Source organism: Monodon monoceros, unplaced genomic scaffold (genome assembly GCF_005190385.1).
Source record: "Monodon monoceros isolate NGI ecotype Baffin Bay Population unplaced genomic scaffold, NGI_Narwhal_1 Super_Scaffold_3, whole genome shotgun sequence".
NCBI lineage: Eukaryota > Metazoa > Chordata > Mammalia > Artiodactyla > Monodontidae > Monodon > Monodon monoceros.
In genome coordinates this window covers 57,624,198-57,638,142 of record NW_021703780.1, presented here as the reverse complement: position 1 = coordinate 57,638,142, position 13,945 = coordinate 57,624,198, and the positions used below count along the sequence as shown (strand labels likewise).

Genomic DNA, 13,945 nt, shown 5'->3' with positions numbered 1-13,945 from the left:
TCTCAGCAGCCATAAGGCCACATGGCTGGGGGACACAGTGGGACCTAGGCCTCTGGGCCTGTCACATTAAAGGATTTCATCAATGCAGCTGCGGTTCGGGTTCTTGCATCTCCTGCCCTGGGCGGCCCTGGGCAGCCAGAGGCAGCCACCAGGTAGGGGTCATAGGGGTCGACCAGAACCAAGTCCTGGAGGCACAGACCAAAACAAACCCTGAGCTGTCCTGGGGTGGGGCGGGGGGCGGCCAGGCTAGTTGTCGATCCTAGGCTCACCCTAAAGTCTGAGCAGCCCAGGCCGGAGGGTGGGGATGGTGACGCGGCTAGGATACGGGGGCTCGGTCCCTCAGTGTGAGGTCGCTCAGGGGAGCAGGGGTAAGCCTTTCCTGCAGCTGATTGTGGGGGCCGGGGGGGTCGGGGGTGGGGAGCCCAGCCTACCGATTTCAGGGCCGCCTCCTACTCCGACCCCGCCTCTGTGGCGCAGCTGGAGGACACCGAGGTTAGACTCCGGGACGAACTTCCCGGAGGAAAGGGGGCTCGGCGCGGGAGAGTGAGGCCGGGGTCCGTCCGCTAGGATAGGAGCGGCGGGTCCTGGCCAGGGGCCCCGGCGGCCCGAGGAGGGGCGGGCTGCACCGGGACGGCGCGCACCACGCGTGTCCGCGGCCCCCGCCGGCGCGCAGGGCGGCCTGGCCCTTTAAGCGTCCAGACGGCGGCCCCAGCTGACGCGCGGGCTCCAATCGGCGCCCCGCGCCCCCCGCCCGCCGCGCCCGAGGCTCTGGGGCCGCAGCTGCTCGGCGGCTGGACTCGCCGCGGCCCTGCGCCTCAGCCCGCCCGGCCGCGCCCCCGGGGGCCATGGTCGCGGGGCCCTGCGCGGGGGCGGCCCCCAGCGCGGCTCTTCATGGAGCGGCCCCGGCCTGGCCGCCGGGGGCAGCGCGATCCCGCGGGGCCCTGTGAGCCCCCAGCGCCACGGCACCATGGTACGCAAGGCCCTGCCTGTCCCCCCGCTTATCCGCCCACCTGCGCGCTCTGCCCTCTGGAGCGCACGGCCGGCCGGCTCGGGATGGACGGATGTGAGGGATCTTACCCCTCTCCGGGTCTCCCCGACCCCTTCTCTGGGTCCTTGCGGGCTGGGAATGCGGCGCTCTGACGCGGCCGTCGGCGGGGAAGGGGTTAAATTCCTGGGGTTGGGGCCCGGGCACGAGAGGCTGAGGTCCTGCTGGGCACTGGCGGAGGGGGGCGCTTCTCTGAGCCCGGACGGCACCGCCCTCGGACTGGGTGATGGGGGGAGGGAGGAGGTCGGATTCCCGCCTGGGCCTTGGGCCACGTGGGCGCTGGAGACGCCCTGACTGGGGATTCGGGGCTCCTGGGCCGAGCGGAATGTGGGGGACGCCTGCAGCTCCGGTCCAAACTCCTGTGTGACCTTGGGCCGGTCTCCCGCCCTCTCTGGGCCTGTTTCTCCAGAAGGACGGATGGCCTGAGTTGAGAGGAGGCTGGCATAGACACCTCCTCCCTGAAAGGAGGAGGCTGGAAGTCATGAACCTGTGCCCCCTTGCTCAGTCTGGGCCCACCCACTGCTGCCCAGCGATGGAAGGATTGACATAGGAGTAGGGTGTGCAGATGGACGCCCAGGTTTCATCCTAGGGCCTCCAGGGAGATGCCAGGGCAGGGTAGGAATCTGGTGGTTTCGTGACAGTGAGGCAGAGTGCCCCTTAGGAGTAGAAGTGTCTGACCATGGTAAGGCAGCCTCGGCAGGTGTCCCTGGCACCTGGCCTTCCCCCAGCCTGGGGGGAGGGTTGAGGGCATGAAACGCCCTGGCAACGCAAGTGCCTGACCACTCCCCTGGTCTTGTATCTTAGCTGGGCTGGCCTGGACTTGGGGGTGGGGTGTGTGGCTGCAGCTGGCACAACCAGATGGGGAGGGGCGTCTGCAGCTTCAGGGAGCTAGCACATCTGGCCGGAGAGGCAGACACAGCTGGTGGCCCTGTGTGGGAGGTACTAGGCTAGGGGGTAGCTGCGCCCTGCTGAGGGGCTGCCAGTTACGGACTTAGGCAGCATCTATGTGCCCGGTCAAGGAAGTCCAGTCAGGCTGCCTGGTTGTAAGGTTCTTGGGCCCCTCGAGGGCCAAGGATGGTGCTGGCTTGGCTGGGAGTATTGCCTTGGAAATGGAGTCTTTGGGGCAGCACTACCCCCTAGATTAACCCTCCTTCCCCTGCTGAGGCCAGAGGGGTCCTCACTGGATCCTGGGACCAGATCTGCACAAGGGAAGTGTCGGGCATTGCCCTTGCCCCATGGCAGGCAGGCACTGGAGGGCATTCTGTGAAGGGGAAGCAGTGGACCAGAACCCCGTGCCCTAGGGTGGGTACCCCACAACAGGTCCGACATTGCCAAGTCCTTATCCAAGCCACTTCCCCACCACTGCCTGGCCCCTGGAGGCCCTGAGGAACCCGTTACAGCCAATTGCACCCTGACCCCTCACCGACTCGCAGGTGGCAGCAGCTCTAGGAAGGAGGGTGCAGGTCGCCGGAGGTGGTGATGGGGTCTGGGGAAGCACAGCTGGTCCCCTGGGTGGGAGGGTCCCCACATGCCTCATCCTGCTTTTTAAGTCATTAAAAGCCAAGAAATAGTTCCACGTGGAATAGTGTCTAGTCCAGCACAGATTGGGTGGCCTTAGCAGAGCTAAGGGTCTAGGGGCTCTGCTCTTGCTTGCTGTGGGACCCTCCCATTCTGAGCCTCAGTTTCCCCATCTGTGTAATAGGGGTTGGTCCCAGAAGATGAATCACAATGAGTCAGTGGATGGAGATGGGAGGGGGTTGGCATCTTATCCCCATTAGATTGGTCAGGCCTGGACGGGCCAGCAGCCCCGAGACAGACGAGCAGATGGGTGGCTGCTTGGCTGGGGGGAAGGAGGTGTTGGGGGAGAACTCAAGAGAGGTGGTGGTGAGAGAGGGGGTGGGGGGAGCATGGGTGCTGTCCTGGGCTGCTGGATGTGAAGGGTGAAACCCAGGGCATATCTGTCAGCAGGTTGCCCCTGGAGGCTCCGGGAGGACTGATCGGAAGGACTGGCATGAAGGGGAGGGGTGGGCTGTGGATGCACAGGACTGGGGTTTCATCCCAAGGCTTCCAGAGAGGTGCACGGCATCAGGGAGCTGATGTCTTTGCAGTGCAGCAAGGTACCCTCAAATGTAGGAGGCTCTGACTTAGCTGGACAGGGCCTGAGGAGGGCCAGAACCTGGAACCTGCGGGGCTGGTCCAGCCAGGCAGGTAGTCGACAGATGTTAATTGAACATCTGCTGTGCGCTGGACCCATGCAAGGGACTGGGCAGCCTGCCTGTCTGTGCTGCCCACCTTTTGGGGAAGCCACTGTGGTGCAACCAGGAATAATTACTTTGGGCAATTCACAGGTACTGGATGCGGCCCAAGGGTCTAGGAATCTGACCCATCAGATCCAAGGGCCTCCCTCAGGCTCCAGAAGCCCCCAGTGGTGTGACCTCCATGATGAGGCCATCTCGGAACCTCTGGGCCTGGATCACACCTGACCCTGGGGTCTGGGGGCCTAGAGAGAAAAGGGTTTGGGACAAGCCTTAGGGTCCTCCTGCCTCAAGCACGGTGGACAGGTAACACAGCTGTGTCCTTTGCCTCCACAGAACCTTTCTGTGGTGGGGAGCTGCTGCCGCCAGGCCTGAGGCCACAGGCAGCAGCCTGGCCCAAGCTCTGGCCGAGGAAGGAGGGGACGGCTGGACCTCACCAGCCTCCTCCAACAGGGCAGTGGGACCATGGGCCTGGATTTCTTCACAAAAGTCTCTGCCTCTACAAGGCCTTAGGCCTAGACCTTGAGGGCTGCTGCGGGTGAGCTGAGGGGTTCCCTCAGGTGCTGCCCCAGGGGTGCAGTGGCCAGAGGCAGAGCAGTGAGCCAGTGAGCCCGACGTGTTCTTGAGCCGTCTGGGCTTAGGCAGGCTTGGCTTTATTCGTATGTGAGTGAGTGTGGAAGAGAGGATCCACGGGGCCCAGAGATGGTGAAGGGATGCCTCTGGGGATGCTTCTGGGGAGACAACCCAGTCCTGGTTTGCTGGGGTCAGCCCTGGCTTTAGCATCAAAAGTCCCGCATCCCAGGAAACCCCTAGGTTCCTGGCCCACCTGGACAGTTGGTCACCCTTGAACCTTTTCCTTCCCCTTTCTTCCTCTTCCCCTCCCCTTCCCGGGACGACTTCTCCCATTTCACAGTGGAAGAGCTGGAGGCCAGGAAAAGTTAACCACTGACCCAGGGGCTGACATGCAGCCTCAGAAGGTCATGACCCGAGTTTGAGCTCTGAGGAACAGCAGACTCGGGCTTGAATCCTGGTTCCCCCTCGTCCTTGCTTGGGCTTCGGCACCTTCCCTGTAACATGGAACCAGGAGTGATGGGTGGGTGGCCACCTCCCAGATGGCCTTGACCTGACCTGTGCCCTCTGCCCCCCAGTTGCTGGTTGAGAAGACGACGGACTCACCGGCGGCCGAGTTCTCGCTGGTGGAGGACGTGGCACTGCACTTCGCCTGCTTGATGGGCCGCCTGAACGAGCAGCGCCTCTTCCAGCCTGACCTGTGCGACGTGGACCTGGTGCTGGTGCCCCAGCGCAGCGTCTTCCCGGCCCACAAGGGCGTGCTGGCCGCCTACAGCCAGTTCTTCCACTCGCTCTTCACCCAGAACAAGCAGCTGCAGCGCGTCGAGCTGTCCCTGGAGGCGCTGGCGCCCGGCGGCCTGCAGCAGATCCTCAACTTCATCTACACGTCCAAGCTGCTGGTCAACGCAGCCAACGTCCACGAGGTGCTCAGCGCCGCCTCGCTGCTGCAGATGGCCGACATCGCCGCGTCCTGCCAGGAGCTGCTGGACGCCCGCTCCCTCGGCCCCCCGGGCCCTGGCGCCGTGGCCCTTGCCCAGCCGGCCGCCAGCTGCACCCCGGCCGCACCGCCCTACTACTGTGACATCAAGCAGGAGGCCGACGCCCCGGGCCTGCCCAAGATCTACGCCCGTGAGGGCCCTGACCCCTACTCGGTGCGCGTTGAGGACGGGGCTGGGGCCACAGGTGGCACGGTGCCTGCCACCATCGGGCCGGCTCAGCCCTTCTTCAAGGAGGAGAAGGAGGGTGGCGTCGAGGAGGCCGGCCGGCCCCCGGCGAGCTTGTGCAAGCTGGAGGGCGGGGAGGAGCTGGAGGAGGAGCTTGGGGGTTCTGGCACCTACAGTCACCGGGAGCAGTCCCAGATCATCGTGGAGGTGAACCTCAACAACCAGACGCTGCACGTGTCCACAGGGCCCGAGGGGAAGCCGGGCGCCGCCACAGGCTCGGCCACCATGGTGCTGGGCGGGGAGGACGGGCTGCAGAGACACTCGGAGGATGAGGAGGCCGACGAGGAGGAGGAGGAGGAAGAGGAGGAGGAGGAAGAGGAGGGCGGTGGCAGTGGAGGGGGGGAGGAGGAGGAGGAGGAGGAGGAGGACGAGGGCGGCAGTCAGGGGGAGGAGGACGAGGAGGAGGAGGGGGAGGAGCACAGCGAGCAGGAGGAGGAGGAGGAGGGGGAGGGGCACAGCGAGCAGGGTCAGGAGAGCTCGGAGGAGGAGGAGGAGGGGGAGGAGGGGGAGGAGGATGGGGAGGCGGGGGGCAGGCAGGGGCCGGGGTGCCGCGGCAGTGGGGCAGACGCCCCTCCCCACAGTCGCATGGCAACGCGGTCCGCCCGGCGCCGGGGCCTCCCTGAGCCTGAGGAGGCTGGGCGGCAGGGTGGGAAGCGGCCAAAGCCACCTGCAGGAGGGTCTCCTGCCCCAGCCCGAGGGCCACAGGCCGCTGACGGTCTGGGGGCCAAGGTGAAGCTGGAGGAGAAGCAGCACCATCCGTGCCAGAAGTGCCCGCGTGTTTTCAACAACCGCTGGTACCTGGAGAAGCACATGAACGTGACCCACAGCCGCATGCAGATCTGCGACCAGTGCGGCAAGCGCTTCCTGCTAGAGAGTGAGCTGCTGCTACACCGGCAGACAGACTGCGAGCGCAACATCCAGGTGGGCCTCGGGGTGGGTTCACGGGGCCCACAGGGGCAGCCATCCAGGCTGGGCCAGGCTGGAACTGGGCCCCGGGCACCCAGTGTCCTGCTACCTGCATTGCCCACACAGTCTGCAGAGACCAGGCTTGGCCCCCTGGACAGTGGGACCAGCCCAGGCCCAAGGGTGAGCCCAGGGTGGTGAGAGCTCAAGGGATAACGTCAGGGAGAGCTTCCTGGAGGAGGTGGATAGAGCTGGGCTTCAGCGCACGTGCAGAGACGTGCAGATAGGGGTAGAACAAACAGTACCCTTGGCCAGAGGGGCAGAGGGGAGCCCGGACTCGGGAGGATGAGAGTTGTCTGAGCATGTGAGGCTGGGGGACAGCCAGCTCTGAGGAGGGATGAGTCAGTGTTTTAGTAAATCTCTGGGCTGCCGCAAGGCCAACAGGGCCACCATGTATAGTTTCTCAGACTGTGCACTGCGCGAAAGCACAGATGAGGGGAGGAGGGGTTTGCCCAGAAGGGGGCGCCATTTCCCACTTCTTGCAAAGGCCGAAAGGAGCAAGGGGCGGCGGAGCAGGAAGAAAGCCCTGCATTCAGCTCTTTGGAGGTACCAGCTGGCCTGGGCCTGGGAAAAGGGACCGGATGAGCAGTTTGGGAAGCACAGGGGCTGCCGGGGCCAAACAGGGGAGTTGGGCTGGCTGCCAAGCCTTGAGCCAGGCTGAGTCTGGGCCAGCCTGGCCTTTCAGGGTGCAGGCAGCACAGGGCCAGCCAGGCTGGTTTTTGCCTTTTCTGACTGGCAGTGAGGTTGGGGGGCAGTAGGTAGGCGGGTGCTAATTGCCTGAACTAATTGCTAATTGCAGTGCCCTGTGGAGAAAGTGTTATCTGGGGTTACCTGGATGCCTGCCCCACCCTCGTGCCCACGCTCCCACTTGCCGGCCTGCTGGGCTGCCCTTTGACTCTCCGTGTGCACACACCTGAGCTTCCCTCCTGAAGGGGAAAGACGCTTGTACCTCTTCTGTCCTGGGCACCCTGACCCAGTTTCTGCCCGAGCCCTGGCCTGCTGCAGGGATGGGTAGGACAAGGGCCCAGGAGAAGAGGAGGAAGGGAGTGTGGCCCTCAAGGTTCCCGCCACCGTCTGTTGCCTGATAGGCCCTTGTACCTCCTACAGTCCCCGGTCCTTTGGAATCTGTCTCCTTGGGGATCTCCATGGTGTCAGGGCATGGGTCCCAGCAGGGGGAGGCAGCAGAGATAATGGCCCACCTCTGCCAGGACCTGTTATCTGAGGGACTTCTCCATGAACTGAGTAGCCTCCTCACCCACTGTGGTCCTTCAGCCAGTTATGTGTCTCTTCTTTGTAGAAAGATGCCTTGTTGAAATGAGCACAGAGGAGGGACTTCCTGGAAGAGGTGGCCCCTGACCCTAGTGAGTTCAGGATGAGGGACCCACCCTGGGTGGGTGGGTAGGTGGGTAAGTATTTAGGGAGTTACCACCCCCAACTCTCAGAACATCACATCTGGCTGGTCCTTGGACATCAAGGCCTCTCTCTCCAGCACAGTTCAGGTGGGGAAACTGAGGCCCAGAGAGGGGCAGTGACTAGTCCTAGGTCACATGGTCCTGACCCAGAGCCTAAAGTCTTCTCACCCCACAGTGTGTGACGTGTGGCAAAGCTTTTAAGAAGCTCTGGTCCCTCCACGAGCACAATAAGATTGTACACGGCTACGCAGAAAAGAAGTTCTCCTGTGAGATCTGTGAGAAGAAGTTCTACACCATGGCTCACGTGCGCAAGCACATGGTCGGTAAGTCCAGGCTGGTGAGGGATGGAGCCTGAGGTCCAAGCGGGCCGGCTGCTGGGTGTTCTGGGAAACACTTCCCAATCCAAGGGTATTATGAAGGGGTGAGAAGGCCCCTCGTAGCTGGGAGGTAGGGGGTGGGGGGCTGCTTGCAGTGGCAGGTGTGTCCTGGACAGGCTCTGGGGCCGGGGCTGCCATGCATAGTTGGGCAGGTTGCACATGGCACAAGGACTCCTGGACAAGATGGCAGGTGGGGACCAGAATCCAGCTAGCACACTGCCAACCAGGCTGTGCATCCTGACATGGGGCTGTGTCCACCAGAACACCTTTTTCTAAATTACATGAAGTGCCATAGGGGCTGACACAGGCCCAGTCTCAGTTTGAGGACAGCTGTGCCTCTGATAGGGCTTCAGGCTTCTCTGGATGCAACCCTCCCCCAGGGGTCATACCTGGACACGGTAAGGAGGGCCCCAAGTGTGTTTTGGGCCACTTCATTGCCTTGGGCATGGCTCTCCCTCCGCTCTAGGTGGGCTTGGCTGGGAGTCTGGTGTCCAGGTGGCCCTCGCTTCTTTGCCCGCTTGGGGCCTGGAGCTCTAGAGAGGGGTAGCCAAGGAGGGGCAGTGTGCCCTGGCCAGGCCTTACCCCCGTTGTCTACCAGACAGTGCTAGAGGCCTCCAGCATGAACTGACTGGGAGCTGGGACCCCGGGGTCTAGGTATCGGCCAGAAGCATGCTGGGTAACCCAGGATTGGTGGTCCTTCCTGGGCTTGGATTCCCCAGCTCTGAACTCTGAGGGGGGCCCTCCGTGTCTCCAGTTGCTTCCTCCCAGATCTTCCTTGGAGTTTGTTCTGGGAGGAGCGCAGGTAACTAACTCCCTCTGGATGGCATGGGACCCAAGGCTGAGGCCTTTACAGGTGCCACCCTCTGTAAAACCCAGCCACCCTGGAGGCCCAAGGCCACTCTACCCTCTTTTTATAGAAGAGGGTGCTGAGGCTCGCTGAGGCACACATTGGCCATGCAGGGAGCCGGTGGCTGAGCCAGGATTTGAGCCGAGGCCAGTCCCACTTGAAATCCTTCTATCTTTCCCCGAAGCTTTGGGAGTGAGGCCAGACGCTAAAGAACCAAGAGGGCCTCCATGCCTGTCTGACCAAACAGAGAGACCTAGCCGGGAGGGAAGGGGCCTCGCCTGGGGGACAGAGGCTGTGGGGCAGGCCCCAGGGTAGGTGGTGTCCTGGGAGGCGGGATCTGGGCCGGATCTCAGGGATGGTCAGGCAGGGGTCCCCTGGGAGGAGCCAGATGGGTCCCCCCGAGATGTCATGGCCATGGTGCCTGCCCTGTAGCCCACACCAAGGACATGCCCTTCACCTGCGAGACCTGTGGGAAGTCCTTCAAACGCAGCATGTCTCTCAAGGTTCACTCACTGCAGCACTCCGGGGAGAAGCCGTTCAGATGCGAGGTGAGCTCCCTTCTCCTCCTGCCCCAGGAGCCACCCTGGACGGGGGCAGGGATCAGAGGCAGTAGCTGCTTGAAAACCAGGGGTTGGGGTACTGGAGGATAGGATGCAGAAGGAAGGGGGCCCTCCTTGATGTCTGCCTCCCACTCCATCCTTACCTGGTTGCCCACCTGCACCTCCCCCCACACCCCTGCCACCCCACCCTAACCCAACCCCCGAAGGTTCAGGGTGGGAAGTCTGCATGGGCTGGAACCATGGGGCAGGCTTTCTGGAGAGGTGGAGAAAGGAGCATCTTAGGCAGAGAGATCAGAGATGGAGCTGCAGGTGGGGATGAGGTGGGGGCGCCTTTGGACCAGGAGGAAGGATGGAGGGCCTTAAGCATGAGGGCTCCCTCCACTCTGTGGCCTCTTCCCACTTCCTGACCCCCATTCCTGCCTGGGCCCTGCATGCCCATGGCCTCTCCACCTGTGCCCGTGCACTGCCCCACCCCAGGAGCACCTCGGCTGGCCTTTGCATCCACACCTCCTTGCCCAGGAGCCCCTCCCCATGTGAGTCCTTCCCACAGCCCTGTGGTCTCGGGCCAGCACTTCCCTCCCTGAAGGCTGTTCCCCCGCTCTGCGCCGGGTCTCACCCCCTCACCCTCCACCCCGCCCTCAGAACTGCAACGAGCGTTTCCAGTACAAGTACCAGCTGCGGTCGCACATGAGCATCCACATCGGCCACAAGCAATTCATGTGCCAGTGGTGCGGCAAGGACTTCAACATGAAGCAGTACTTCGATGAGCACATGAAGACCCACACAGGTACGGCTGCCCCACGGGGAGGGGCTCCGCACCGGGCGGGCCCCCTTCTCCGCTAGGAGGCTCAGCGCCGGCCTCCTTGCCTCCCAAGGTCGGGCGAGGCTGGTACAGGCTGGCAAGGATCCGAGAGTGCCAGGGCCGGGCCGGGATGGTTCCATGGACGCCCGGAGGCTGGCCCAGGGCGGGGGTGGAGGGGGGGGGCGTAGCGGCCCGCCAGCAACTCCCCACGGCCCATCACCACCCACCCCGCAGGGGAGAAGCCGTACATCTGCGAGATCTGCGGCAAGAGCTTCACCAGCCGGCCCAACATGAAGCGGCACCGGCGCACGCACACCGGCGAGAAGCCCTACCCCTGTGACGTGTGCGGCCAGCGCTTCCGCTTCTCCAACATGCTCAAGGCGCACAAGGAGAAGTGCTTCCGCGTCAGCCACCCGCTGGCCGGCGACAGCTCCCCCGCAGCCCCGGGCCTGCCCCCCGCCCCGCCCCAGGCCCTCCCGCTGCTGCCCGGGCTGCCCCAGACCCTGCCTCCCCCGCCGCCGCTCTTCCCCACCGCCGCCAGCCCCGGCGGGAGGCTGAGCACCAACAACTAACCGCCTGCCTGCTGCACGGGCCCAGGACCCTCCACTCGTCCTCGTGGGGCGGGGCGGGGGGGAGCAACACCTCCAGAGTTGGCTGGACACGCTCTGCCCGGGGCCTCTGACCCTGGGGGCTGTGCAGGCTGGCAGCCCCCAGAGCTGGCGGAGTTCACCTCACTCCCAAGTGCCCCCTTTCAGCGGCTCCTTGAAGCCTTTACTTTTTGTCTGTTTGTTTTTTGGAAGTGAAGGAAAACGAAAAGAGAGGAAACTCTTGACAGCAACCCCCTCCAGGTGAGGGGGGCGCTGGAGGCAGCAGGTACGGGTGGGGAGGGACCTGGGGAACAGGTGTGACTGGTTGCTCCGCTGAGGCCTCAGCCAGAGGGGGGTGGCCAGGCCCAGCCCAGGTCACCTTCAGCTGCTCATCCCTGCCCGTCCTGGGCCCCCTCACTCGCCCCTCATCCCGGAGGGTCTGGGGAAAAGTTGGGGTGCCGTCCCCCTTCGGAGGACTTGTGGGCCCACCGTGAGGGCTGCGGATGCTAAGGCAGGGACTTGGGCCCGGACGCTGGGGGTTGTGTGGGGTGGGCGTGCGTGGCGAGGTGCAACGACCGCAGCTGTGCACCGTGGGGAGGGGGGCGGGCGGGGGCTGGACCCCAGGCATTTGCTTTCCCCACGGCATCCCCGACCTGCCCCCGGCTGCACCGTGGGCCCTGGGTCCTGGGGAAGATGTCCCCAGGAGCTGTCGGGCCTCAGGGTGTGGTGGGCCAGGTCCTGGGTGGGCAGACGGGCTGGCTCCCACAGCACCAGCCCCCAGGAGCCCCCTGCACATGGGTGGACCCCAGGGACCAGGGCCCTAAGGAGCAGGCCCGGGCAGATGTTCTGAGGTTTCAAGGTGCTATCAGTGGGGCAGGGGGCAGGGCAGCTGTTCACGGAGCAGCCCATCCCTCACCAGCTGCCCCAACCGAATCTCCCACGCTAGAGACGTCTGTGTCTGTGTCTGTCTCTGCTCCTGGAAGGCAGCACAGGCCTCAGCCACTCCCTGGGCCTGGCCACAGCTTGCCCCTGGCTGGTGTGCAGCGGCCTCGTCCCTCCTGCGCCTCTGTGCTCATGGGTGGAGCGAGGAGCCTGCACGATCAGGCCCTGGGGGTCGGGGTCGGGGGTACCGGGAGAGCCCCACCCAGCCTGTGCCCAACGCTTGCCCTCACGAGGCCAGCACTAAAAGGACATCCTTTTTTGTTGTCGTTTAACGTCTCCATTCCTGCCTTTGAAATGGGGAGGAAGGTTCCATAAGCTACCTGTTTCCTAGTTAAGCTCTTTCCTATTGTGTTTATACAGTTTTGTCTGTTATACTCTTTGCACCTTAAACCCCTCGACTGCCCCCGCATCACCACCTTCCCAGCATGGCTGGAGTGGGAAGAGGCCTGAGCCTAGGGGGCGGGTTGGGGGGGACTGGCCCCATCAGCCCAAGGGCTGAGGGAGTCAGGACCCCTCTGACTTCCTTGTAAGGCCCATGGCACTGGGGCAGGGGGCTGGGGACATTTTAATCATCAATAAACGAAGCACTTTATTATGTACAGATGTGGGCAAGCCCAAGGAGCCCGAGTGATTTGAGGATTTAGAATCCAAGCCACACAGCCCAGATGGTTCTCTGGGCTTAGAGGGGGCAGTGCCCTGGCCCGGTTGAGTTTCGGGCTGTAGCAGGAACAGTGCCAGCCAGAGTCTATGTACGCACCCTCTGACGCCCCTGCTGTCCTCTGGGGAGAAAAAGTGGTCCGCTCCGCGAGAGGGGAAAGCTCCCTGTCTGGCTCCCAGTACTGAGGCTCCCCCCCACGCCAAGGCTGGGAATTCCAGCCTCTTACGGGGTCAGCGCCGTGTCTCTCAGGCTCCTGCTTTACTGTAGCTCTTTTCCTCTCCTGCACCCTGTGATCTCTGGGCTTCCATGACGTCCTCAGGGTCCTCCCCTCCCTGCTTCCCCCTTCCCTTTGCTATTTCTAACCTCTGGTCCCAGTGCCTGACAGCTTCAGAGCTGGCCCACATTTTCCTAAGAAAAGTCTGATCTCCCCGAATGGGCTGTAGGCTGGGACTCCAATGAGTTTTCCACCCCCTGTTGCTGACGCTGGGCTCTCCCATAGGGGCTGGTGGCCCTGTCACCTGCTACCCTCCGTGCAGCCTTAGTGAGCCTAGGGGGCCCTGGTCAGGCTGGGCCTCTGGTCCATGAGGCCAGACTTTGACAAGCAGAGGCTGGAGATGGGTGTGGGGAGCTGGTAGCAAGACCCTGTCCCAGGACTTGGGTCTCCTGTTCTTATACACTTCTCCTCTCAGGACACAAGAGGGGTCCAGACAGCAGTCTGGGCACTGGTCAAACGGTCATTGTAGCTGTAGGTGGGCACGGCCAACCCCTCTCCTGGGAGACCCCTACCCCGGCGGGGACAGGAACCCTGTGTCCCTGGTGCTAAATGCTCTCTTCCCCTTGGGCCAGTGTTGGTGGGAGCTCCTTTCTGGCCAGACCACAAGGGTCTGAAGCAATAATGGTACCTCAGCAGTGCCAGTATGGATAGGGGTTCTTGTTTTACCAGCTTTTACATTTCCTTTTTAATTGTTAAAACAAATTAACAAGCACCTGGGTATTGGAGTGAGGGGACTGGGCATCATACCCGCTTCCCAGGGCTGGTGGTGGGGAGGGGGCTTGGGATCATCACCTCCCACTGGAGATCTGCCAGGGCGTCCCTCTGTCCAGTTGGACTTCTCAGCCCATTTGGCCAAGACCTCAAGCCCAGAGCCTGGGCCTGCCCTCTCCCTGGCTCCCCTTGTACTCCCCGGTCTTGGGCCAGCTGGAGGTGAGTGGCCAGAGAGATGAGGTGGGCCTCAAGCCCTAGGAACCCAGGCCGGGGGCAGAACCTGAGCCTCCGATCCTGATGCGTTCCACCACGGCCAACACAGCACCCCTCGGGGGGCTCGGTGGCACAACAGCTGTGCCCAGGCATGTGGACCCTTGATGTCTGGCCCTATGTGGCCACCCCACAGCCCCAGAGTGTGCGGGCGACAGCAGGAGGGTGAGGAGAAGAGTGAAGGGGAATAAAGGCAGCACAACTGTCCCTTGGCCCAGCCTCTTTTTTACACATTGCGGCCCTGACTACTGGCTGAAGAGACTTGGACCAGAGCAAGGGTAGCACGGAACCTGACAGCTTGGCCGAAGACCACGTGGACACCCGTGCCCCGAGCACCTGCACACCCCCTCTCCCTCCCTTGAGGGTGGGCTGGGCTCCTGGGGGACATCCAGTGTCGGGAGCTGAGGTCTGAAGGAGCCAGATGTCAGCACCCGGGAGGACATCGCAGA

The 13,945-nt window shown here is 63.3% G+C and overlaps 1 protein-coding gene across 2 annotated transcripts; it reads left to right on the top strand.

Annotated features, from left to right (window-relative positions):
* ZBTB47 (zinc finger and BTB domain containing 47) lies at positions 1-13,945 on the top strand. 2 transcript variants are annotated; one of them, XM_029243817.1, is made up of 6 exons: positions 1-152; positions 4,449-6,014; positions 7,644-7,791; positions 9,125-9,240; positions 9,895-10,039; positions 10,289-13,945. In XM_029243817.1, exons 2-6 carry the CDS (start codon positions 4,530-4,532, stop codon positions 10,624-10,626), a joined length of 2,232 nt encoding a protein of 743 aa, XP_029099650.1. In that variant the 5' UTR covers positions 1-152; positions 4,449-4,529; the 3' UTR covers positions 10,627-13,945. The 2 variants fall into 2 exon arrangements, with proteins under 2 accessions (XP_029099650.1, XP_029099649.1); XM_029243816.1 differs by lacking the exon at positions 1-152 and adding an exon at positions 843-970.

Bases quoted from the DNA above. Each gene is read 5' to 3' on its own strand.
- ZBTB47 (XM_029243816.1), top strand. The intron at 6,015-7,643 runs GTGGGCCTCGGG...CTCACCCCACAG, and splicing joins ACTGCGAGCGCAACATCCAG to TGTGTGACGTGTGGCAAAGC. The intron at 9,241-9,894 runs GTGAGCTCCCTT...CCCCGCCCTCAG, and splicing joins AGAAGCCGTTCAGATGCGAG to AACTGCAACGAGCGTTTCCA.